The 25395-nt window shown below is 35.3% G+C and overlaps 5 protein-coding genes and 1 long non-coding RNA gene across 15 annotated transcripts; 3 read left to right on the top strand and 3 right to left on the bottom strand.

Annotated features, from left to right (window-relative positions):
- Positions 1–273: 273 nt before the first annotated feature.
- On the bottom strand, positions 274–9434 carry LOC139102945 (macoilin-1). 4 transcript variants are annotated; one of them, XM_070657159.1, is made up of 12 exons: positions 8936–9434; positions 7970–8111; positions 7756–7882; positions 7446–7575; positions 7252–7318; positions 6894–7110; positions 6546–6804; positions 6227–6466; positions 5839–6015; positions 5471–5749; positions 5194–5387; positions 274–4927 (listed from the first exon to the last, which is right to left on the bottom strand). In XM_070657159.1, exons 1-12 carry the CDS (start codon positions 9013–9015, stop codon positions 4665–4667), a joined length of 2175 nt encoding a protein of 724 aa, XP_070513260.1. In that variant the 5' UTR covers positions 9016–9434; the 3' UTR covers positions 274–4664. The 4 variants fall into 4 exon arrangements, with proteins under 4 accessions (XP_070513260.1, XP_070513262.1, XP_070513261.1 ...); XM_070657161.1 differs by having other exon boundaries at positions 5839–5997; positions 8936–9433; XM_070657160.1 differs by having other exon boundaries at positions 6897–7110; positions 8936–9415.
- On the top strand, positions 8506–14265 carry Sting (transmembrane protein sting). 6 transcript variants are annotated; one of them, XM_070657172.1, is made up of 7 exons: positions 9600–9967; positions 10072–10321; positions 10993–12050; positions 12422–12882; positions 13061–13233; positions 13390–13776; positions 14075–14265. In XM_070657172.1, the coding sequence occupies exons 3-4, from the start codon at positions 11090–11092 to the stop codon at positions 12436–12438; spliced, it is 978 nt and encodes a 325-aa protein (XP_070513273.1). In that variant the 5' UTR covers positions 9600–9967; positions 10072–10321; positions 10993–11089; the 3' UTR covers positions 12439–12882; positions 13061–13233; positions 13390–13776; positions 14075–14265. The 6 variants fall into 6 exon arrangements, with proteins under 6 accessions (XP_070513270.1, XP_070513272.1, XP_070513268.1 ...); XM_070657169.1 differs by lacking the exon at positions 9600–9967 and adding an exon at positions 8506–8597 and having other exon boundaries at positions 10993–12882; XM_070657171.1 differs by having other exon boundaries at positions 9596–9967; positions 10993–12882; positions 13390–13711.
- Positions 12383–16394, bottom strand: Thor (eukaryotic translation initiation factor 4E binding protein thor). The gene is made up of 3 exons (XM_070657176.1): positions 16253–16394; positions 13040–13195; positions 12383–12867 (listed from the first exon to the last, which is right to left on the bottom strand). The coding sequence occupies exons 1-3, from the start codon at positions 16392–16394 to the stop codon at positions 12818–12820; spliced, it is 348 nt and encodes a 115-aa protein (XP_070513277.1). The 3' UTR covers positions 12383–12817.
- On the top strand, positions 15889–17601 carry LOC139102954 (uncharacterized). The gene is made up of 3 exons (XR_011545804.1): positions 15889–15950; positions 16095–16766; positions 17470–17601. It is a non-coding gene; the product is annotated as an uncharacterized lncRNA (long non-coding RNA).
- On the bottom strand, positions 16791–18750 carry LOC139102951 (mpv17-like protein). The gene is made up of 4 exons (XM_070657175.1): positions 18457–18750; positions 17942–18215; positions 17679–17810; positions 16791–17602 (listed from the first exon to the last, which is right to left on the bottom strand). Exons 2-4 carry the CDS (start codon positions 18197–18199, stop codon positions 17354–17356), a joined length of 639 nt encoding a protein of 212 aa, XP_070513276.1. The 5' UTR covers positions 18200–18215; positions 18457–18750; the 3' UTR covers positions 16791–17353.
- A 407-nt stretch (positions 18751–19157) lies between these two features.
- Positions 19158–25284, top strand: Taf2 (TATA-box binding protein associated factor 2). 2 transcript variants are annotated; one of them, XM_070657158.1, is made up of 18 exons: positions 19158–19428; positions 19740–19956; positions 20025–20241; positions 20353–20591; positions 21010–21231; positions 21316–21529; positions 21615–21866; positions 22000–22208; positions 22292–22531; positions 22605–22854; positions 22917–23057; positions 23142–23332; positions 23410–23621; positions 23693–23912; positions 23994–24147; positions 24220–24372; positions 24461–24634; positions 24738–25284. In XM_070657158.1, exons 1-18 carry the CDS (start codon positions 19383–19385, stop codon positions 25008–25010), a joined length of 3624 nt encoding a protein of 1207 aa, XP_070513259.1. In that variant the 5' UTR covers positions 19158–19382; the 3' UTR covers positions 25011–25284. The 2 variants fall into 2 exon arrangements, with proteins under 2 accessions (XP_070513259.1, XP_070513258.1); XM_070657157.1 differs by having other exon boundaries at positions 19167–19428; positions 24220–24384; positions 24738–25283.
- Positions 25285–25395: the final 111 nt, after the last annotated feature.

The raw sequence follows: 25395 nt of genomic DNA, 5'->3' as shown, positions 1-25395 counted from the left end.
CATTTTAATTCTTTCTTATTCAGCAAATAATTCTGCTTGTCTCCTGTATAGTTCTAGAAATCTTTAACAACAAAAGAGAGTATAGATTTCTGTATGATAAAGCTATTACTATATATCGCTATCAATCTACAAAAATCGTGGAAGAATGATATCTCTCTTCTGTAAAATTTGTAGTATAAGATATTGTAAGAAGAGGAATCTCAATGTTTTCATATCTTTCAATAGGAAATTAGTATGGTCTCGAAAGGATAAAAGGAAATTTTATAAAGCATATACATTTCAATATGAAAACAAAAGTAAAATATATTCTGGATGACCGATTGATAGACAGAAAATATGCAGAAGAAAAGATTCATTATAAATATAAGATTGTTATAGCACCGGCCACAGAAGTACCATCGTTCGAAACGGGATTCTTAAGCTCGGTTACGAATTAACAGTAGAAACGCATGTATGATAGTGTCGTACATATATACTGGTTCATGAGCTTTACGATCAATTGTAAAAGAGTTTCTCTAGCCAGATTCTTATTATTCTCTTTCCATTTAAACGCTGCCTCATTAATGCGATATATGCAGCACGTTAAAATGCACGTGATTTTCTTCAGTTAGGCGTAATGTCGCACACTTGCTTGCTTTATCTTTCAAAACAGAAACCGGTTACAATCGATTAAAAATTTCCCTCGACAATCCCGCATGTCGGCTTTGCGATAAATCGTTAATAAGGGCATTTGCGTGTACGGTCGCGCAATACATGAGATCAATAGCAGTGTTGCTGTTGTTGCATTTATAATTATGCATCATATGCTACCATCGTCGCTCACGACGGCAAACTTAATGCTACGAAATGACAATAAGTACGCAGTTAAATGTTGTGGAAGCGCACGAAACATTAATATCTAATAATGGTATTTAAAAAAAAGGAAAGAAAAAAAAAGGGACGCCTGTGACACTTTTCCTACTGGAATTGCTGATCAGACTTGACGTCGACACTTCATTATAAAACGAAAAAGCTTTTTTTATTGTCCTCGCCAACTTAATAAATTAGTTATATAATATCAAAGAACTTACAAATTATTTAGGAAGCAGATATTACAAAAGTACCTGAATTATGTTTTGTGCATGTCTCTAATCTTTCTCTCTCTCTCTCTCTCTCGCTCTTTCTCTCTCTCTCTCTGTCTTTCGTTTTCGTTTTCGCTCTCACGCACGCATCTTAAAAAAATGCTGAACAAAATCTAAAAATTAAGTACTTTCATTATGCACAACTTATCACGCAAAATAAAACAATACATTTAGAAATAGGAAACTTACTTATTAGCGATCAATTAATTATCTCATTATTAATTTATTATGATAAGAGAACATCATTATATAGTAACTAAAATAATTATGTACATATATGTATGTGTATGCGCGTAAACGACTACATATATTCCGATGTTCGTGCGTACGAGTATACACAAATAAATATGTAAAGCGAATGCATATTTACATATGATTATGTGAGTGTCAAGTGTAGGTGTGCATGTGTGTATAAATGCGCGTCCTCGCGCGTTTAATATTTTTTTTTTTTTTTGTGTGTTTGTATGTATATCACAATAACTCAATATACGATATTATCTCGCATAATATTAATTGCTTATCAAACCAGACTTTTCTCTGATAGAAAAATCCAAGATAAGTATAGTAGCCAAAAGCAAACAAAAAATAATTAAAAAAAAGAACCCACTATATAGCACTCGTCTTGGTCAGGTACACATATTCACGTTCTCTTGGAACAAAAATCAATCTCTTTTATTTTTTTTTATCTTGCTGACAAGCCTGTTCTTTTAGTATTTCAATTTTGATATAATTTTTAAATCGGTAAAATCGTAATAATTGTAACGTAAATTAAAGTAAAAGATTTTTTTATAGCAGAATGACTATGCCACGCAAGTGCCCCAACAATTTATACCGATGTATTACGAAGCGGTATCAAAGTTTCTTTCTGTCAAATATTTACATGTCTATATCGTTTTTTTGATAAATTACATCCGTATACAAACAAGTGTAACCAAACGCAAATTTAAATCGAAACTTATTAACGATTTTATTCGCAAGAATCAAAGTATAAATAATATCTTTGACACTGGGAAAACAATTCGGAAATAGAAATGTACATATAGTTAATCATTTCTTTTCCCATAAATTAGCAACCGTCGGAGTTATTTCATGTATTAAAATACATGATTTATACGTCATTAACGTATGCAAATTAGAAAACTTCTACGTAACTTTCTTATGAGTAACAAACTAGCACTGCTCTTTTGAAGACAAATTTAAAATTTAAAAATATACACATTGTGCAAAAAAGCCTTTACAACCTCGTCCTTTGTGTGGATCATCCGGGAAACGTATGAACTCGTCATTCATATTATTTAATGAGTCCAAGTACTAAATCTTAATAACATGAAAGGTTGCTGTATTTTTCTTTCCACAAAAGGCGAAAAACTTTGAATGTTGAATATCTAATAAATATTTGTGCTTGTAGAACTTCCTCTCTTCATTTGACTAGTTGGTCATGATCCACTACTAGTGTCCATAAGTAAATTGTCATGACAGTGCTTTGTATGTACAATTATGGAAGAATGACCTAATAATAAACAAGTTTACACAACATTTGTAACGTAATGAAGCAAGTACCGGCTTTCTTGCGAATAGAATAAAATCGCCAACTTTATCAACTTCGATTATTCAATCAATTTCACACACACGCGTACACACACAATTTTTGATCATTATTAATTAGTCCGTAACGCCATCATATAGTCATAAACAATTCTTTCAAACACTTCAAATAAACCAATTAAAAATAAAATAAAGTAACAACTTTTATCAATTTTCAAGGTAAAGGTACATAAATCTATAGAAATTAGAATTATAATATGTAGCACCCACTCAAATAACATAATGAATCAATAAATTGATAGAGATCGATTTTTTTTATATTACTGGTGCTAGATGCACGCCATATATAAATTATATTTTTATAAGAGTAAATATACACAGATCTCTCTTGCAAACATTATGTACCATACCTTTAATGGTGCCATAATATGTCAAAATTATGTAATATTTTGCATACTATACAAATATGGTACACATTAAAATTATTAAAAAAAAAAAAAAAAAAAAAAAAAGAACACTTTTCTTTCAACTCTGAAATTATATTAATGGACGTCACATAAGAAAAACGAACTTTATATCTAGTCACAATGTAGTTTCATCAACATTTTCCAAGCTAAATAATGAAATAAATATTTCCTTCTTACTTAAATAAAGTGAATTTATAATATGAAAATAACTTTTTTCTATCTTTGTACTCGCAATAAAATGATTATGCTGTATTTAAACTTTTTCCCCCCTTAATCATCAAATATACGGCATTACAGTCTCATATACCAGCATGATATGAATGCCAAGTTCTTTTTTTTTTAATTTAGATTAAGTTAGCCATCACATTTTTTGTTTCTAATCAGTTTTACGAATTATTTTTATCATCATTTTTTTGAACTTTTGCTTACATGAAAAATGTAATGGCTATTTCTTATCGATTTGAAAGCCAATACATAAAACAAAATTCTTAAACTAAAAATATGAAAAAGTTAAAAACATAGGAAATATACGCGCATGTGTGCATGTGAGAGTATCATTCATTTGGGCATTACCTAAAACAAATTTGGCGTCGTGACATTTACTTTGATCCTTCTTGAATAACGTTCATATTTCTATGTTGTCAATGGCTATTCCTGCATGATAATCACATAACATAAAATGGCTTGATAAGCCAATGATATTTAAATAGTTTGTGTGATGGACTAGCTTCAGTTATATGACTTGTATAAGAATGGATCTTTGACAAGTCATCGTATGTTTAAACATATACTGTAGGAAGATCGTAATACGGATATTAATTTTTCCAGCTTTTTTTTTACCGCGATTTAAAATATTTATCATTATTTTCCTACTTTACATAAAAATCGATTTGAATTCTAGCATATAAACCAGAATACTCTGAAATAATTAAAAATGTATAAAAAATATATACCAGAACGTTAAATATATGACAAATATGTAAGATAAACTTTTTGCGACACTTATAAAATATAAAACCTTTACTTACATATAAATTAACGATTAGATATAATTTTTTAAACTGCCGGGTATTAGTATCGACATTTATGTATGTGTACAGAAATAGTTACGATTCACTGGTTGTCCATAATGTGTTGTATATCCGTAAGATCGACCTACAGCATAATGTACAAATTAAGACTGTCACTGGATTTCCTTGACATTCTAGAAATCAGTGCCGCGTCACACGATCATAAGTAATGTCAACGGTTCCATTTCTTTTTGAAACGACAAAACACGATACAAAACATGTTTCACGAAGTTTCTCATGGAAGACTTCCAGGTTTTTCTACAATGAGAGATTTCGTATATAATAAAAATACGTCTCGTCTTAAAGAAGATGAATATGGAAAAGATCCAACAACTGATATTGATAAATTCGTATTTTCCCGTACTTGTAAACTGAATGATAACGTTTTCACAGAGAAACTTGAAACATTCTTTTGTAATTAATGTATCCTACTATCGGGCTGATGAAAGAATTGTAGTTCTTTAAGCTTCAGTCGACGCTACAAGGGAACTTTTAGGCGTGTACGCTGTCGCATTCGGATCCAAATTCGACACGGTACACCCCGGACAGGGACTTTCATTCGAACATATTTTTGTTCCTGCAACTCTCACTTCACTATTTAAACGAAGCTTGGACGTCGCACAGGTTGGCGCTGGACCAAATGTGTCTTGTGGCATCACAGCTAAATCTTGCGCTATTTTTGTTTTCAACATCTCAATTTCTTTTTCTTGAGATCTGATTAAGCCTGATTAACAGAAAATATATCGTACATACATTGTTGAAGTAACAAGTGCAGCAAAACGTAGAAATTTAAGACGAAAAATAAGGTACAATTTAAAAAAATTTGTAACCATTTAGATAAAAATTAAAATTTGTAGCGTAAGAGCGATAAAAAAAAACTGAGGGTGAGTGAGCGCGATAGAAAAAAAACAAATTTTAGGAGTAACAAAACGAATCGGTTACCCTTATAAAAGAACATGAGTAAAGAATGTTTCAATTATTATTACTTACCTTCTCGGATTTCTAATTGTCGCTTGACTTCGCCAAGTGCCGAAAAAAGATCAAGTTTTATACGTGTTTCCGCGCTCAAGCTGTTTTCCAAATGCGCGTTTTTATCTTGTAACGCACTGAGTGCGGGAAGTAAAATTTCACATTCCCTGTGGTTTTCTTTACAACGCGCTGCATCATTTTCCAGTGCATTACATCTGTATCAATGTACCAAATGTACATTTACATTGTTCATTTTTTAATAATTAGTTTAAAACCCTATATAAATTTATGTTCTTACCTTTCTTCTTTTAATTTGAGTTCTCGGCGCAAACTTTTAAGGTCCTGTTCCATTTGAGATCTTCGACTTTTACATGCGTCAGTGCACTCTTGCCTAACAAGCGGAGGTGGTGGCGGTGGAATTGCAGAACGTGCCTCTTCAGCAGCTCGTCGTGCCCTTCGTTCGGAAAGCAGGGACGCTTCGCATGCATTACGTTGTTTTCGTTCTTCTGCAATTCGCTTTTCCAACGATGTCATTGTTTGTTTATCCAGTTGACGTGCTGTTACTAAACCATGTAATCTAAAATATTTAAATTTATTTTATTTTGTATAGATATTAATATACTTTTTTTTTTTTTTTAATAATTAATAATTGTAATATTAACTTACTTGGCTTGCAATTGATCGTTATCATGTTGGAGTTGTTGAATGTCACCCTTAGCCTGCCGCTCTCCATTGAGCAAAACGTTGACTTGTGATCGTAATTCTTGTTCCATTTGTCGACTTGACTGCAAATCTGATTTCAAACGTTTTATGTCTGCCTCGAGCCTGCGACACACCAGTAACCTATTTCAACGACAAATCATGCTGAAGAAATTGATAGGAAGTCTACCAAAGGAATAAGACGGTATAGGATTTGATATCTAAGTATAAGTATAATATACCAGATTTGTCATTAGAGTTTCAATCTGTGCCTTCGAAAACATGTGAAATTATTAGAATTTCTACAATACATCTACGGTAATATATATAAAAAAATTCTCCTTGTACGATATACCTTTGATAGTAATCATCTTGCTGTTTCTGTTGTTCTGCTGTGATGTCACTTGTATTTTTAACCTGTCGGGTTTTACGTTCCCGTTGGACATTAGTAGTCGATGATGAATCTCGACTTTCTTTTACGTTGTTCCATTTACCAGTTACTGAACCGTTCGTTTGTGATTTTATTGTAGTGTGTCCGCAACCTTTGATAGACTTATCCTTTTCTACCTCATTTATGTCAAAATCATTTACAGATCTGTTAAAAAAATAATATTTATAAGTATTTTAAAATATAACTAAAGACAAATATTTTTTTTAGATAAAATTGATCGTACCCCACCCTCTCGATGAGTTGTATGTCATTGTGCGATACTGTACTTCCATTACTGTGCATAAATTTCTTATCGCTTTTGTCCGATGGTGAATTATTTGATACATTGTGTTTATTATGCTGCTCTTCCTGCTTTTCACTCTTGTCTAAAGATTTTCTATGAGTACTTTTCGTAGTAGCACTCTGTGTTTGTGATGTGACCGGGCTAGTAGTATGTACTCCACCATTTTGTACGTTTGTTTCTATGGAATTGTTATTACCCTCTAAAAATACAAACAAAAACATTAAAACGTATGTAATTACAGATAATACATATTCTTTTGTGAGATAGTGGTTGATAATAAATACAAGCTACCTCTGCTTTTTTCAGGGCTAGGATTATACTGTGGACTCAATTTATGTGTTTGAGTTTTGACATGTTGTTCTAACGATGCAGTGACTTGTTGCGTTTGTGACTGCACTTGTGATTGGATCTGTTGCATTGACATAATTCTTTGCTCTAGAGGCAGTGCTTGCTGCAATAATTGTAGATAGAATTCGTTCTCTTTTGCCACATCTTTCTGTTTTCTCTGTTAAAAGCAAAAATAAATTATATATAAATCGAATAAAGATCAAATAAACGTGTGTTTTACATAATTATATTGCACAGAGATGTGTAATAAAATTTCTAATAAATTAGTATATATACTAAAAGATTACTGAAGACTAACCTGCCTCATTCTGTAGCCTACATAGCTCTTGAAACCAAAGCCCAATGTAACTACAGGATAGCCAATGCTGAAAATACACATCACAGATAAATTTATTTACTGCCAATGTATATCAATAGATTACTAATCTAATAGATATATAAATATAACATATTTTGACACTAAAATTGGAAAAATTAAGATAAAATTATTACCAGTGTGCTGCAAATGGTCGACAGAGGTCTAGGTGAAATGGCATATGACGTAAGTCACGCAACCGCACTGCTGCTTCTATATATAGAAATAGTAGCCACAGCATCACAGTTGGTAGACACACTCCTTTATCTGTATAAAATGTGAACAGTTGATTTATTTTTAATACCGATTAAAAATTAGGGATTTAATAAGTAGCAAGTACTTCAATTTCTACAAACATGCTATGGATCATATCAATAAGACATTTTATACAATTTTACACATTGCACATTTATTTGGATATGTCAAATAAATTTATTTCCCACATACCTGTGTGCCAGACGTATTGCACCCAAACATAAGTGCTGGCAGCAAAAAACAGCCAATGCACAGGGATGAAAAAGAAGCAAATCATGTCTGATGTAAGTGCAATACAAATAAAAAATACAGAGAAGGCCTGAAAGGGAGAGAGATGAAGAAGAGACAGTGAGATTTTACACAGTCAATAAGCAGTAGTGTCTAATTGCACGACGTTGACACTTACCAAGCCTTGATATTTAAAGGAATCGTAAACGCTTCGGAGGAGTAGCCAGAACGGCCACAGAAATTCAAAACGGAATTCCAAAATAAAATCTGCCAAGATCACCATGGCCCAAAGGACAAGAAACTTCAGATAAAGCAAGGTGCTGAAACAAATGAATGTGATTATTTTGACTCGGGCCACATTAGCTATACTTATTAAATTATACTCAATTCATTGATGTACCTATACATTTGTTTACATAATCTACATTATATGAACTTTGCAAGTCATTTGTGTTCCCTTTCAAAATATCAGATAAATATGTTTGGACACACACCACACAAGTGTTATCGACAACACATGGAGTGCTTATATAACACCAAGATCTCACAATCTCCGGGTGTGAAAAGAGAGAACGAAGAAAGAGGAAGGTTTATCAGCGCGTTTTGCAATCACCGCGATGCGGTGTTAGCCATAAACTGTATGCCGCACATGTAGTCATCGTTCGGGATGCTGTGTAGCGTAGCGAGCACGCAGGATATTTAGAGTTTGGCGCAAAAGAGAGAGAAAGAGAGAAACGGAGAAAGACGAGAAGAAAGAAAAGTGTGAAAAGGGAAGACGAGTGCGGCCAGGAGCATCTGGCTCGAAGGTAAATGTCATCGCTGAGCGAGACAAGAGAACGGCGTCGTGATCGCCGCCGCCGCCGTCGTCAACATCAACATCATAATCATAATTATCATTATCATTATTAATGTCAATGCCGCAACCGTCGTCGTTATTGCGACCTACACACTCGCACCTTCCCGTCCCGCGGACGGTGACGAGGGACGCGGAAAGAGGAGGGAGGGACGCGGAAGCTGTAGAGGGGAAGGGAGGTTTTGGTTACGTTTTTTCGATCGCGGGGAAAACGGCGGCCGTTTCCCGTGGTAGGTGTACGCCGTGAGCGTGTAAGCGCGGCGGCGCGCATATGGCGGCGTGAGAATTTACCTTCCGTAGATCCCCTCGGTGAGCTTGTTGCGTTTCAAGGGCCTCCGAAGCTTACCGCACTCAACATTTCTCCTCTTCATATTCCTCACGGGGGCAGCCTCTCACCACCGCACCACAGGCTTTCAGGCGACGTTTCTCGCGGGGCCGCGCGCGCGCCACGGGGGGTAAAAGCGGGGAAAAAAAAGCGGCCGCGGCGGCGGATGCACTCTCACGGGCCACGGGCACCTTCTCGGCTGCTCGCGCTCGCGCGCGCGGGGGCGAACGGGGTGGAGGAGGAGGTTACGGGCACACACTCGCGTGCGGGGAGAAAAAACTCCGGGTTTTCGGCACTCTTCTTCGCGCGGCGCGACTTCTATCAGTCTCTTTTGTTGTCATTCGTCCGCGGGGCAGACTCGGCCGTATCGCGGCGGTTCACCAAGCAGCTGATTGGTCCATCGCGGGACATGGCGCTTTAATCAGCGACGAGGGGATCACCTGCCGATTGCGTTGATCGCGCGCGCGGCGCGCCGCGCACCGCCGTTCACCCTTCGCCGCAACTCCGTCCGTCCGTGTCACCGTAAAATCGCAAGACTTTTCGCGTACGTACGAAAGCCGATCGCTCGCAAATCTCACTCGCCGGCTGATCTCTTCTCTTTCTTTCTCTCCTTCGAGCGCGCTCGATCTTCCGTCGCGCGACGCCGCGATTTCGGACTCTCTCTCTACGAGCCTTTATCGATCGTAGATGTCTCCCAACCGTGCCGCGGTCGGTCCATCGGATCGTTCGCGCTAGCAGCGCTCCTCGCGACCTGGCAACACGCGCCACTTTGCCTCCCCGCCTCACAGTCCTCCTCCTCCGCTGTCCACAAGTTTCCAGCGTCTCTTTTTCTCTCCTTCCCTCCGATGCGCACGTTACCAAGCGATGAATCGAGAACGCTTCCTTCCTGGAGAAGCTGCAGCCAGCCGCAGCTGCGCCCTGAAAGCCACTATCAAAATAATCGCCTCGAAATTGTGAAACTGCGAGGGGAGTCCTTCGATCCAGCTGACAGATTCGACGTAGGTTCGCTTTTTCCGTTCTCTTTCTTAATCGCGAGCGATATCAAACTGTAATTTAAAGAAAAATCTTTTTGCGAGTAAGTAAATTTCCCGCCGAATTTCAGCGCTCGTCGGTTTCGTAAGATGCAATCGTTTTACCGTTGGATTGCGAGCCGAGGCTCGAGGAACTGATGACTGCATGATTATATATGCCATGGATATTGAAATCAAACAATCATTGATGAGACGTGTCCACCTTCGATATCTATCTCCTGGAACTTGACAGATATTTAATAACTCTTGGACGAGCTAGAGATTATCACTAACCTCACATAACGCGGTTATCAGAAACTGGAGAACACGATTATGTCATGTGTATGTACGTTTGTATATATTTATTCTAACTTTTTTTTTTTTTTTTTGAGACAGCATGCTTTTTCATTTATCTTCAAACATTTTTCTAATTTATTCCAGGAACCCTTACTTTCGCAGCATTTTTCTTTCTTTTTTTTTTCTTCCACATTCATTTCTTTACGTTTATGTTTTGTGCATTCTAAAAATTAATATTTATTGTATAAAAAAAAAAACTTTACAATTGATAGATACAAATAAAAATAATACAGTAACTGAAATAGTGTGCCATTTGAGAGTTAAGGAAAATAATGTATTTAGTTAAAGGCTACGAATATTTATGATAACGCGATGTAGCATTAATTACCTATTCGTATTCACTAATATAATACATATGTATCGACAAAAAAAAAAAAAAAAATCACGTATGTAACATCGCTAGGCAATGTGATGTTGGACGCGTGTGGACGTGCCATTGGTTGACTTGTTCGCGGCACATTATACACTATTATGCAATTTGGTTTAGATAAGCATTTAAATGTTTTCGCGTATTTATATTTCAATATTGTATTTCAATCTATAGAATTCACGGAAGACGGGTGTGTCCCCCTTCCCTTTCTCTCGCATTAATCGCGCAGCATAGTTATATTTCACAGTTCTCCGAAGTCTAATCGTAAATTTTCTTTTTATGCTAGATCGAGTCATTGAGGCGGAAAACGAACGGCGATTTGCTTGGCGATCGTAGTCAGTAGATGACTGCACCCCGACAAGGATGGGAAAACTATTCGTAAAATGAAGGCGTACTTGGGATACGGCATTGTTCTCTTCATTATATTCGCCTTCGCCACGTACAAATTGACGAAGGACAGACCGGTAGTGTCGCTGATAACGAGTCTTTTTATCACGTCTGTCTTCTTCATCGTCTTAGTGTTCTGCGATTTGATATTACGTCTCTGCCAAATGCTTGTTACATTTGCCACAGATATAGACCAGCAGTCCGAAGAAAGTTTTTGGTCCGTGGCAAAGTATTATTTCACTCTTAACACCCCGTCGGCAATAGTTATAATTGTCAGCTCGCTGCTGTTGCTCGGTCTGACTGTCACCGTTCACAAGTGCCCATTGAGCTACGCTTGGGACTTTGGGGCCTATGTATGCGTGCCGCTGATCGCATTCTCTTTTGGCCTGCTCAGGATGACTAACATGACCGATTGGGAAACAAGATCTCTGTCGGATTTGAGTGCCATGAAGGGTTTAGATTATGGCACAGGAATGGCATACAACTTTTACTATGGCTACCTGCGACTGACTTTACCGTCTACCGAAACTACCAAAAAGGGTATAATTGAAAAGATCGAAAATTTCGAGGACTATCATAACGTCACTTTTCCCGTCCATAAATTATTTATTTTGATACCATCGTCTGGATACATCTCACAGGATTTGAAGGAGGCGTCTTACCAATGGATGGAGAACGCAAGCGAGTTGGAAGAGGATAAACGCAGTCGGGCCGGCAATATAGGCAGAATCTACCGTAACAATGTTTACAAGATATATTCTGACGGGAAAAAATCAGGTAACGATCCAGTATACATTGTGGTGGAAGGTGCAACGCCTTTGTTAACGTTTTATGAGGTTCTGAAGCACAATCATTCTGAATCCGCAACATACAAAGAATATAAGCCTAAAATTATAAAGACGTTCTATAAAAAGCTGCAAGAAATTTTGCAAAGTGAACCAGAAACCAAAAATTTATGTGAGTTAATTTATTATAAAGATTATGATGCTAAAGGAGACAAAGTTAATGTTGCAAAATTACTTTTAAAAAGGATATACGAAATAAAATATTCTGCACAAAATTGACAGAAAAATATATTCAATTATAAGTTTTATTTGCGACATTTTTTTCGATGATTTTTTTAAATATTTGGAAAGTATTATAACTATAAAGAATTTACGGCATGATTAATTGCAATTAATTTTGCTCTAAAGTACAGTTACAATACTTTTCATTACTCGAAAAAATGTTTATTTTTATAAGGTGCTAAGTGTTTTTGTACAATGTAGAAAATAAAGTATGCAAAAACATTTACATATGTATAAAATGTATATATCATTTATTCATAGATACAAGTTCCTTATGAAACACGGTACAAAGCATCGCATTTGACCATTTTAAAGAAGGAAGACGTATAACAGATCGCTAATGCCGCACAGGCATAAGTATCTTCATATCAACAGCCGTTCTTTATATGCAAATATACGTATTACATTGGTCAAGAACTAGAGTCGAAAATTAAATGATTTGTATATGATACATATGATTAAGATATCACCCTTCGTCGAGGAAAAAAAATCTTTAAAAGATTTATAATTCTTAAAAAGACAATTGGTAAAAAGGCACAAAATTAAGGCGTGTTAACCATGTACTTCGTGCGTTGTCGTAAAATTGAGCGACAATACTTTCGAGCATGGCTGCGAACACATTTCAATCGTCATGAGCGACGGCACGTTACATTTGCCTCACATATCCATCTCGAACTGCTCCGCGGATTCCTCGATCACCAAAGAGTCTATAACATACGAACGTGAGCAAAAATCTATATGTAATTAAAGTAATTAAGATTATGTATCAATTGATGTAGAATATGTTTTAAATAATGGATTTTCTGTCTTTTTTTTTTTTTCTGCAGGACTAGAAAAATTCAAAAAAATTTATTTACAAATACTTTGAAGCAAACTGACCTTTATTTATATTTTTGGCAGGATCCTTCGTGATAGCCGGTGCATTACCCTTCAATAAATCCGACGGTATGGTCAGCGTGCTTCGTGGCGGCGTTCGCGATATCGGAGAGTTCCGCAAGTTCATCAAGAATGCGCGTTCATATACGATACGAGTACCTACGCAGGATTCGATACATTAAATATACAATCTGCGGGTATTAAATTTTTATTATACGTTTATGAATATTAACTCGACAGAATGACTTAAGAATATATTTGTCAGAGCAGTTTAATACGTTAGATAATAATTACTATTAGTCAAGGCTAAATTGGTTTTATCGCAAGTTCAACGTCATTGTATATTTTTGCAGCTACAGACTAGAATATGAGAAAAACAGTTCTTTTCTTAGTCTCAAAAGATGGAAATAAGATTTGCTACAGTAAAATGATGTCATAAATCGATTTTCAAAAAAGAACAAGTGTGACAGGAAAACAGAAGACACAATGGCCCAACAGCTACATGAAAAGCGACGCACACTGTCTATTTATACAAGTGTATTTCAGTATACCGACACCTACCTCTCTCTAACTTGAAAGAAGTGCAAGGGTCGGCAAAGATGCCAAAACAAATATAAAGAAAGCACGAAGATATATACGAAACAAAGTCTACAGAGACACGAGAATGTATATAAGGCACGTACGCAAAAGCCTTTCACTTTCATTATTAAATCTATTTCGCTCTTTAAATACAAAACGAGGTAAATTTATATTTTTTATTGAAAATGTAAATTGGTAATTAATTATTTAGAATTGAGTAGCTTTTTTTCTATCTGATAGATTCGGTTGCCAAGTGATTAAATAATAAGAAAAAGAAAAAAGTTTGATTCGTAATATTTTCATATGAACATGTGTCCATCTGCCAGACGGTAGTCTATTGACCGATAGTGTTTACGCGTCGAGATGTTACACGAGATTCACGAGGCTCGCTTATTGTCGCGGCTAAAGTTATCTCGAAGATCCAACCGTTTTCGTATATGCTGTATCCTTGTTTTTTAGATCACCGTTGACTTTCTACGCGCCGCGCTGGCGTAACGGACGTGATAAACATTACGCGTCACCGATTACTCGTCGGACGACGTTTCGTACGTATCGCGTGCACACGCATTAATTCGACCTTGGTTCAACGCAGGAAACGTCGTGAGCCGCATGACAAAAGCGTGTAGAGTGCACGCGACCTGGCTCACCTGGTTCACACTAGTGAACTCGTCAACACTCTTATTATCAAGTTATCTTTACTTGCGACTATTAAGTTGAAAAAAAAAAAAAAAAGGAGGAGCCAAGAGAAGCAGCCAATTCCATCTCACCGCATATAACTTGTGAATTATCTATATCTCGACCAGATTTTTTTATTGATACGACTTTCAACTCAAAGACTAGGATATTTTCTGAAAAACTTAGAAGCCAGAATTTTACTTCTCGAAACCTTCACGTTAAATATAGGTATGTTCCTTTCCATTACATACATAAAATTTTTTTTTTATGTATGTAAATATCAGTAGAATTTGGATTACGATTTTCATATAAATAATATTATTGTAAAGATTATATATCGTTGACAAATAAATTCTTTATCAAATAAGATAAGTACATGAGATTTATCAGTATCCGACAATGAAGTGTCTGAGAATTTAAATTCCTATATCTTATTGTTTTACTTTCCCCGAGTTGTTCAAATCAAAATGACTAATTGTTCAAACCGATCGTACTGAGAATAATGCGATCTTTTTATAACTTTTGAATCATTAAGTTTTGAGAGTAAATTTTTGTTTATAAGATCCATGTAAAATATTATCTAATAAGCTGTAACTTTTATTTGCAGCAGTAACAGTGATATTATGCATTAGTCACAGTCACCGTGGAAAAGGCTTCAAAATTGGGATGAAAAATATTGCAGATTGAAGTGGAACTGGAACTGGAACTGGAATACTTAGTACAAATTTATTCTACGTTTTTTTTTTTTTCTTTTCTTTTTGCATAACGGACATATTTGCTTCGCGGCTCGCCTTCTTGCCTCCCCCTTTACTCTTCCTCTCGTTCGAAATGACGCGTGCACAAGAAGTGTAAACATAAAACGCGATAAATTATCCTTTCTATCGTTCGCTGAAAACGCAATAAGTGTTAGAGCTCTCGCATTCAATATCTTGCGCTCAATGCTGAACCTCTTCTCCCAGCGGTCTGAACTTCTAGCCTTGATAAGTTTAACCCTTCAAGATGCGACTTAGGAACGTCATTTAATTCATGCTTGTTTTGTTACTCGCTACTTTAAAAAGTAATTTGTTTAAACAAGGAAAAAAAGAACTTGCACTTTTCTATAATACTTCACTTTTATTCGCAGTTTCCTAAGAAAAATAACAAAATTTTTATAGGTTTTTTTTTTGCGCGCAATAATTAAAAATATAACGTGGCAAATAGAAGAAACGTTGAGAAACGTTTTGCGTTTTACGTATTTAGCGCATTTTTATCTTTTTCCGTAACATATGTAATTAAAATTTTTGATAAGAGTTCAGTAATACATTGAAGAATTTGTAATTTATTAAAGGCATTTAAAAGTAAATAACTTCTGTTTAACAAATTATCGAAAAACAAAGAGCTCGGGAGCTGTTAAAAATTCTTAATTAGCGAATTTGGCAATTTGTCGGACGTCGCTCTGCAGTTACGGATTAACGTCAAGGTCGCGCGTAATCACAAAGTGATAATTGGCCGGCCGGTTTTGGGAGGGGTATAATTTTGCATGCGACGCAAAAGCCTCCGATATTTTCCACGGACGAACCCGGTGCCGAAACGCGCCGTTACGTAATATCGTCGCGGCGTTATCGGACCATGCGTGCATGAAAGAGAAAAAGAGAGTGAGGCGAGGAGATATAATCGCGCTGTGCGTAAATACTAATGGCCTTGGTAGCGTTTTGCACGTGCATTTTGTCGAGATCGCAGACGATTTTAAATATAAAAAATTTATTTTTTTTTTAATTAAAAAAAAAAAAAAAAATTTTATTATATTTATATTTATTAATTACAGATCGCTCATAATTCAGTGCGACTTCCTCCGAGGTGCACGACCTTAGGAACACTCGTAAGTGTGCATTTTGCCCAGTCGCGAAGGGTCGCAGGTTGAAGGAAGGAATAACAAAGATGGGAATCGTAGGAGATGCGATACGCAAAGGCGAATACACTGACCTCCCGGCGTTGTGGAATAGAGCGTGCCTCCAGGTGTGGACGAGTAATCGGCCGGTAGCTGATTAGGATCGTGAATGACGATCCTCTTGGATGGTATGCTCTGGCTCTGGGTGGCCTGTCTGGCGATGGGAGAAGCCGACATTTCTGCGCCTTTTTGCGTCGATTTGCACGCGGTCTATCTCTCTTTTATCTAAGACGTCGCGATCACGTTCGCTGCGAAAAAACAGAGAACTCCCCGCAGATATTCAATGCTACAGTTGGCGATAAGCGGCGTCCAAGTTGCGCAGTAAGAGACCGAGATATGCACACGATTCCGAATGGTGGACAGTACTGATTTTAAAACGAATTCTACCTCCCTGGCGAAGCCGCAAACCAAGACTGATCTACGCGCGATTCCACGTGCCAATTTTAATGCGACTTCGAAGTTCGACGATGCGCTACACTCTGCGCGACATAACCTACGAGATAGACAATGGCGAGGGTGTCAACTCATCTCGCGCAATGTGCCGTCGACGTGAGTATACCAAGCTAACATCCGCTTATATAAAACTTTCCCCACCTCGTTTTGCTAGGGATATTCGCGGCATGAAAAGGAGGGGGACAGTAAATGTAAAAAAGAGAAGGAAGAGTAGAACGAACTCATCGGAAGACTACTCTCTTCCACCTATTTTCATTAGTTTGAATTAATTTTAATCCCGGTTTAATTTACTTTCTACATTCTCTTGTATAATACATAATATATAATATATAAATTAAACCGAGATTGTAATTATTCTATATTGAAAAAAGGTGTAAGCAAAGTGTGGCCTCTAAACAATGCTGACAGTAGGCTTATTTTGTCGATTAAACAATATATTTTTATAAAAAAAATTTCGTACGCATTATTTTCATGCGTTAAAAAATTCTTTTCTAAAATTGAAGTACGCATTTTAATATAATTATTTTGTTCTTTTGCGTTTAAATAATTTTACATTTTAAATACTTTTGTACTGTGAATATCACAGATAATCACATCTGAACCGTGTCATACTGTATAAAATATAAATATGTTTCCAATTGCAAGTTCTATGTACAAATAAATTAATCTAACATGTCAATTTCCTAAAACTTCCATCGTAGTAGAGGAATATGACCGACCGTCTCGTTAGTTTGCGTTTTGCTCTCCGTTATCGTCTTGGAATTCACGTTATTAACGTCCACTTCTTGTTTTTGCTTAGCTTCCAGAGATTTCATATATGCGAGGAAGCACGTCCACATCAAGCTGCACACGCTGACGTACACGACGCGATTTCGTTCCGGAATCAAAAAGAAATTGATGGTCTGCAGAACTGGCCAAACACAAATGGCAATCTAAAAAGAAAAATTAATTTCCCATTAATTTGAACTCAAGACTTAAGAACATATCTAAGTAAGAATATGAGGATACCTTGTATGTTGGCCAAAACTTAATTTTGACCTCGTCAATACATTCCGAAACTGGCTTTAATTCAAGAAGGCTCATGCCAAAGAAAAAGGAACACATAGCTACTGGACTGTATGTAACTTGTTCAATCAAAGCCTGAAATTATTAATTCAATTGTTTTCTTATTATTAAAAATTTTTTCTCGAGTTATTTTTTATTCGCGTTGATTACCTAATTGCTTGTAAATATTTAAGTAAGTTAAATAATTCTTATTACATTAAATATACCTTTGTAATTGCAGATTTTAAATCGGTTTTTGGCCAGAAATAAGATGCACATCTTAACCAGCAATACAGGGTGGGTGCTACGTAAAAGGTGCCGTATAAGCTAAATCGTACGACTTCTGCGTAATTAATTTCCTCATTTCCCTTTATCTTTTGTTGCAACATACATGCAGTAGGCCATATAATTGAATAAGAAGCCATGCCTCGTACAATTGGATACTTCTGCGAGATCTCGCGGAATTTCACGAATATGATACGCATTTTGAACGTCTTTAAGCTGCAAAAACATTATAAATTATTATTTCAATTAGTAACAATTTTAGATAAACTTTCGTGTTCGTCAAATAGAATCTAATGAATCCACGGATAATTAAAGAATGCAGACGTTATCGACCATCGATCTAAAACGTCAGTAAAAAATTAACATATTTTTGGATACAGTACGGAAGTTTTGCAATTATTGCGGATGCATTACGTCACAGTTGTCGTTCCTGTAAGTCTCATGTCGAGTCGATTACCTTCCGCGGTATCACGTGAAATGACAAAGGCACTGAATAGCTTCTTGGCGGACGCGTTCGCTGCGTTCGATTTTGACAGGGTCGTTGCGTGCGTATGCGTCGCCGGATATAACAAGCCGTTGCATCTGGCAGTCCTTCGTGGCCCTTACTGCAACGTGATGCGAACGACTGGCAGCGGTCGAGTCTGACGAGTGCTCTCGACGTCGACGGAGCACGTGTTGACGATGACGAAATTAGTCAATCCATTCTTATCTGTCCTTGGAGTACGTCATTCGACAAATCAGACCTCCCTTTTCAGTGGTGCATCTCGATTCTAGTCAGGCGAATTTTATAATTCTAATAAAATCCGCTACGAACCGCCACTATTTTTACACTTACGTTCAAGCTGACTTGTATTAGAACAAATATATCTGAAAGGCAGATATGGGCATTTTTAAACAGTCAGATTATTGGTGAAAATTATTAAATACAAAGTCTTGCTTTAACGTTTTTTTTTTTGTTATTAACAGTCGAATAAATAATATTTTTTCCTCAATTACGATTAAGTAAAAAGGATAAATTAATTATGCGCTCGTATATAGATGATCGAGAAGTTTAAAATAAATAAAATAATAAACCTGTCAATTCTGGAGTTCCGCGACGCCGCGGTTCCGAAAACGCTCGGAAAGTTTAGGAAGAGTAAGTTGGTTGCACTTGAAATCGTTGTCCCGCCAATTTGTGACACGCCTCTTTTGTAATGGTCGCCACCCCCTACTTTTACCTCTCAAACAGTCGAGCATAGCGAAGTAAGTGAAGTGAGCATCTCGATCAAGCGTCTGGTGAGCGTCAGCGTCATTAGTACTGATAGTATGGCTTTGCTTTCTGTGCTTATGTGTCATTCTTAATTTTTTTTATACATAAAAATTGTGTATGAATAAAAAAGAAACATGAAGAAAGAAAAAACAGGCGATAATAGCCGTCCATACAAATTGAGTAAGAAAAATTGGTTCTATTTTCGAACTTTGACGTTATCTTGGCCGGTTACGTTTGTGTCGAACGTTTTAACTTTTTATTGCTTTTTACTGGAATTTTATTTATTTGTTTTGTACTTTTAATCACAGCTATCTAATGAAAAGTATTGCATTTAATATCTCCCAATATATGAGTAATAATTATGTTTTTATCTTTGTATACGTTTTTAGGTTATTTAGGATATGTTTTATAAGTTAGGATTATGTGTTTGATATGTTACCATTTTTACTGAAGTGAATTAATGCATTCCAATGGAATTGATGTGATTACAGTTCATCAAATATTAAGCTTAACAGGGATAAGCTTTCAAAGAAAAAGTATAATTGGTTTTGTTGAGCTGACAATTATACCTCAGAGAGATACTCTTAGGCTTGTAAAATTGAATGCCAAACAATGTAGAATATATAGAGTATGTTTAAATGACACCTTTGAAGCGCCTTTTCAATATTTTGATCCATTTCTGGACATTTGTCAAGGGGATAGTAAACAGTAAGTAAATCTCTTCTTAATATTATGCTATTAAATTATTAATTGATTAATTTTTAATCTTGTTATAGAAGGTCCCTGGAATTTTTCTCTAATATGCACCTTGCTGCAGCTCAGAGAGTTGATCCTGACAATAATGCTGGTGAATTAGTAGTTCAAATACCACCAGATGCAGCACATTTGGTTGCTGAAGGCAAAGGATTAAGAATTAGTATTGAGTTTTCATTAGAACAGCCACAAGGAGGAGTACATTTTGTGGTACCAAATTGTGAAGGAACTTTAGCTGAGGTAAACCAATATGTTACAACTAAAAAGTTTTTTTATACAAATTTTTTTAATTATTTTTTTCGGCAAACATTTATTATAATGTAGATTTTATGTATTAATAATTTTTTCTAGAGAGGTGCACATATGTATACATATAGTTATGAAAATTCATCTAGATTATGGTTTCCATGTGTGGATAGTTTTGCTGAACCGTGTACATGGAAATTAGAATTCACTGTTGATGATTCAATGACTGCAATTTCTTGTGGAGATTTAGTTGAGGTGGTTTATACACCCGACATGCGCAGAAAAACGTTTCATTATGTGCTGAACACCCCAGCATGTGCTCCAAACATTGCATTAGCAGTCGGGTAATTGATTAAAAACATATTATTAATTAATGTTTTAAACGACAAAGTTATCGTGACGCTTCGATATTATTTTCGGAGTGCTGCGCTGATTGAAATATGATAATTAATATTAATTGTTAAATGTATTACGCACGCGTTGCGCGATACATATATAATACTCTCCGCGTATAAATCATTAATTGCAAAAATTAATTTACATAGGCGATAGCTTTATTTGTCACATGTTAATAATAATTATTTGTCACGTATGGAGCTTTATTATTATTTAAAATACATATACATTTATAATTTGTCGCCAAAAATTATTTAATTTAAAATAGTTCTTTAACGTAGAAGAGTAAATAACGCGTGCGAAGCGTGCGTTCTATAATGACTAGTATAATATAAAAATAAATACGATTTTTTTTTTTTTTTACAGACCCTTTGAAATTTTTGTGGATCCTTACATGCACGAGGTAACACATTTTTGTCTTCCGCAACTTTTGCCATCTCTGAAAGTATCTGCAAAATATATGCACGAAGCATTCGAATTTTATGAAGAAACCTTGTCGAATCGATATCCATATTCCTGTTACAAGCAAGTTTTCGTTGATGAGATAGACGAAGACATTAATGCTTATGCTACTATGAGCATTTTAAAGTAAAATTAATTTTATTTTTTTTGGTTTTACACATAATTAAGTTTCTCTTCTGTATTTATTTTTAACGAATTGTTTGTTTTCAGTACAAATTTGCTACATTCCACTGCAATTATAGATCAAGTATATATTACTAAGAAAGCAATGGCACAAGCAATCGCGGAACAATTTTTTGGATGTTTTATTTCTATGCAAAATTGGTCAGACACGTGGCTCCCTAAGGGCATTTCAACATACCTTACGGGACTCTATGCGAAGAAATGCTTCGGAAATAATGAATACAGAGAATGGATTCAATCTGTAAGTAATAAATATGCTTTTATTTTATTTTTTTAACTTATTAAATTATTTAATTATTTTGATTAATATTTTTTTTTTTTTACAGGAATTACAAGAGGTTGTAAAATATGAAGAACAATTTGGTGGTATAATATTAGATCCATCCCAAGCACCAGCACCATTACCTATCGCTGCTAATACCCCAGCCCCTGCTCCGCGAGCGCCTGATCCTGGATTCTATTTTCCTATTAGAAATTTGCATACAATGTCTCCAAAATATATTGAAGTTCTCCGCAAGAAAGCACATTTAATCATGAGAATGTTAGAACATCGAATCGGTCAAGAATTATTACTTCAAGTAAATATTTTATTTTTCTACACAAAATGTTTGGCATAAAGAGTCCCTCCAAATAACCTTCCGAAAACCTTAGATACCCTGTATATTTAATTATCAATTAAATTGCTAAATATATATTTAATTTTTTTTATAGGTATTTAATAAACAATTATCTCTAGCAGCTAATGCTGCACAACAAAACATGGAATCTGGGTTATGGTCTCACATGCTGATTAGTACAAATGTATTTGCTAAAGCAATTTTTACTGTCACAGGGAAAGATATGTCAGTATTTATAGATCAATGGGTGAGAACAGGAGGACACGCAAAATTTAGTCTAAGTTTTATATTTAATAGGAAAAGGTATTTTTTTTGCTCGAGTTAATATTAACATTTTAATACATTAATTATTATTTTATATAATAAAATTAATTACGACGTTATAGAAATACAGTGGAGCTTGAAATTAGACAAGATACTACTCATCAAAGAGGAATTAGGAAATATGTAGGTCCATTAGTAGTTAATATTCAAGAACTGGACGGCACTTTCAAGCATACTCTACAAATTGAAGGTACTATGGCCAGAGCAGACATCACATGTCACAGTAAAAGTCGTAGAAATAAGAAAAAGAAAATTCCTTTGTGTACCGGCGAAGAAGTCGACATGGATCTTTCCGCTATGGAGTAAGATTATAACTAATTGTCAACATTGTTTAAATATTAAAACGATTTTATTATCTTGAAATATTACTTACAGTGATTCTCCAGTATTATGGATTAGACTCGATCCTGAAATGACAATCATGCGCGCTGTACAAATTGAACAACCCGATTATCAATGGCAATACCAACTGAGACACGAGAGAGACGTTACCGCACAATTGGAAGCGATCGAGGCTTTGCAGCATCATTCAACGCCTGCTACTCGATTAGCTTTGACTGATACAATTGAAAATGAACATTGTTATTATAAAGTTAGACTTCGTGCTGCTCATTGTTTAACAAAGGTTAGCTATTATTAAATGTCGATTTATTTAATTTATTTTAATATATAAATACATACTTATAGGTGGGTAACGCAATGGTAGCAACATGGTCCGGTCCACCAGCGATGTTGGCTATATTTAGAAAATTATTCGGATCCGCATCGTGTCGGCGAATTATTAAACAAAACAATTTTTCGAATTTTCAACACTACTTTTTGCAAAAAGTTAGTGTGATAAGTTAATATCGGATTATATTGCATCGTAATTATTTAATATTCTTGTTTTAAATCTTTTTCATTTGTTTATAGACTATACCAGTTGCGATGGCGGGATTACGCAATGCTCATGGTATATGTCCACCAGAAGTGTTAGCCTTTTTAATGGATCTTTTTAAGTATAATGACAACAGTAAAAATAGATATTCTGATAACTATTATAGAGCCGCGCTAATTGAAGCTCTTGGTGCAACTGTTACACCAGTCATTAGTATACAACAAGGGTATGAACGTTCAAATTTTATTTGCGTCAAGATAAATAATAATTTGATAAAATAAATTGCTTAATGTATTATTACAGAACGGCTATTACAGCAGAATCTTTATCAATCGATACAAAGGCTATTTTAGAAGAAGTTACGAGAAACTTAAACTTAGAGAAATTATTACCGTGCTACAAATATACAGTTAGCGTGGCTTGTCTTAAAGTGATTCGTATTCTTCAAAAGTTTGGCCACCTTCCAAGTAATCCTCATCTTTTCAGAGCCTATGCAACATATGGACAATTTATAGGTTACATAATTTTCAATATCAATATCGATGTTTTTTAATTACTAGAATTTTTAACAAGTAATATTTTTCAGATATTCGAATTGCAGCTTTAGAAGCCTTAGTCGATTTTACTCGTGTCGACGGCAAATGGGAGGATTTGGAATTCTTATTAGATATGGCAGAAATGGATCCACACCCTGGTGTACGTCATAAACTCGTTCGATTGATGGTAGAAAATCCACCATTTGAAAGAGCTCATAAACATCGCTTGGATAAACCAGATCTAGTTGATCGCATATGGAATTTGATTAAGTACGACAGTTCTCTATCCTCGTTTATAAATCGTATTTGTTTAAATTTTTTATTTAATGACTCATACAATTTAATTTGCAGTGGCATGCTGTCGCACGATGCGAAGTTACGTTGCGATTTGGTAGATTTATATTATTCTTTGTACGGTATAAAAGTCCCATTTTGCCTTCCCATTCCTGAAATTGTAGCAATCACGAAACCTAAAAAAGCTGGCCCGCCAAGTCCAGAACGTGAGGTGAGACTTATTTGTGTAATGCCTGTTACATGATTGTAAAGTTCATAATATTTTAACGCGTAATTTACTTAGGTAAAAGCTGTGCCGGTACAACATGTGAGGCACGAATCAATCGAAGAAGTTGAAAATCCACCCGTTTCTAATAAGAGGAAATCATCTCCTAATAGAGATCTTCCGGGTCCATCAAGTTCAGTAGAACACGGGCCAGAATTAAAACGACAAAAAGTAATAAATAATGTATGAAAAATTATTTTACATTTTTTTTTTTACAGTTATCGGAACTGAATCTATACGTAGCTATTAATTTTCACAGGATGAACGGGAAATTCCGATACCTAGCGAAGGAAAAGTGAAATCTGAATATTACAGTGACAATTCCGCGTCATTGCCCGGTATTATGGGAACTCCTGGTCCAGTAGGTTTCGAACCTGGGATGTTTAAAAAAGATTCCGAAGAACACAAGCCGAAAAGCGATTCTAGCAATAAGGTACACGAAGTTTTTCAAATATTAATAAGTATTTTTGTACGTTCGATTCTTGAGGTGTCAGAAATATAAAATATATATTAAACTCGTACTTCCGTTTTTTCAGAGTAAAAAGAAAAAGAAGGACAAAAAGAAGCACAAGCATAAGCATAAGCATAAACACGATCACAAGCACAATAAGGATAAAGATAAGGAGAAGAAGGAAAAGGAAAAAGATAAAAGTAAAGACAAAGATAAGGACAAAGATAAAGAAAAAGATAAAGATAAAAACAAAGACAAAGATTCGTCTGTTTTAAAAATCAAAGACGAGACTCTCAGCTCTGCAAGTTCTAGTCAAAGCCCTGAACCTACCGTCACTAATGAACTTCTTTTCCCTTAAAACATTCAGTTATTGATACATAAAAAATTTTTTATTGTTACTGCAATTCACATTTTGTACGTCATGCGATTTAAATATATATACGCATGTACACGTACGTACATTCAATGTATATACATGCATATAAAAAAAAATATATATGTATATACATTCTACTTGTAGATATTATGTATATTTATTTTATTATAAGTGTAGTAAATGTACATAATAAGTAAAAAGGAAGTTAATACATTTTATTACATACGTATAAATATAAAAAGAGATTAATTGTACTTTATAATAATAAATATTCAATAACGATTAATTATTTTTTTTTTACAATTTTTTTCTGAACAGGTAGCAATTTTTTTTTAACTTTTGAGTGGGGGAGTGGAGATGTTTATCC

The sequence above is a fragment of the Cardiocondyla obscurior genome, linkage group LG05 (assembly GCF_019399895.1).
Source record: "Cardiocondyla obscurior isolate alpha-2009 linkage group LG05, Cobs3.1, whole genome shotgun sequence".
Classification (NCBI taxonomy): Eukaryota; Metazoa; Arthropoda; class Insecta; order Hymenoptera; family Formicidae; genus Cardiocondyla; species Cardiocondyla obscurior.
Note: the sequence above shows the minus strand (reverse complement) of the source record. Positions and strands in the feature narration are given on the sequence as shown.

Coding starts and splice junctions, on each gene's coding strand:
- LOC139102945 (XM_070657159.1), bottom strand. CDS start 9,015: ATGAAGAGGAGAAATGTTGAGTGCGGTAAGCTTCGGAGGCCCTTGAAA. Junction 8,112..8,935: donor ACCGAGGGGATCTACGGAAG/GTAAATTCTCAC, acceptor CATTTGTTTCAG/CACCTTGCTTTATCTGAAGT. Junction 5,388..5,470: donor CTCAAATTAAAAGAAGAAAG/GTAAGAACATAA, acceptor ACATTGATACAG/ATGTAATGCACTGGAAAATG.
- Sting (XM_070657169.1), top strand. CDS start 11,090: ATGAAGGCGTACTTGGGATACGGCATTGTTCTCTTCATTATATTCGCC.
- Thor (XM_070657176.1), bottom strand. CDS start 16,394: ATGTCGGCTTCTCCCATCGCCAGACAGGCCACCCAGAGCCAGAGCATA. Junction 13,196..16,252: donor CTATTCCACAACGCCGGGAG/GTCAGTGTATTC, acceptor AATCCTGCGTAG/GTACTCGTATCGTATATGAA. Junction 12,868..13,039: donor TGCCAAAAATATAAATAAAG/GTCAGTTTGCTT, acceptor CGTATGTTATAG/ACTCTTTGGTGATCGAGGAA.
- LOC139102951 (XM_070657175.1), bottom strand. CDS start 18,199: ATGCGTATCATATTCGTGAAATTCCGCGAGATCTCGCAGAAGTATCCA. Junction 17,811..17,941: donor TAAAATCTGCAATTACAAAG/GTATATTTAATG, acceptor TAATAATTTCAG/GCTTTGATTGAACAAGTTAC. Junction 17,603..17,678: donor AGTTTTGGCCAACATACAAG/GTATCCTCATAT, acceptor TTTTCTTTTTAG/ATTGCCATTTGTGTTTGGCC.
- Taf2 (XM_070657157.1), top strand. CDS start 19,383: ATGAAGAAAGAAAAAACAGGCGATAATAGCCGTCCATACAAATTGA. Junction 22,532..22,604: donor ATGGATCTTTCCGCTATGGA/GTAAGATTATAA, acceptor TATTACTTACAG/TGATTCTCCAGTATTATGGA. Junction 24,385..24,460: donor GACAAAAAGTAATAAATAAT/GTATGAAAAATT, acceptor TAATTTTCACAG/GATGAACGGGAAATTCCGAT.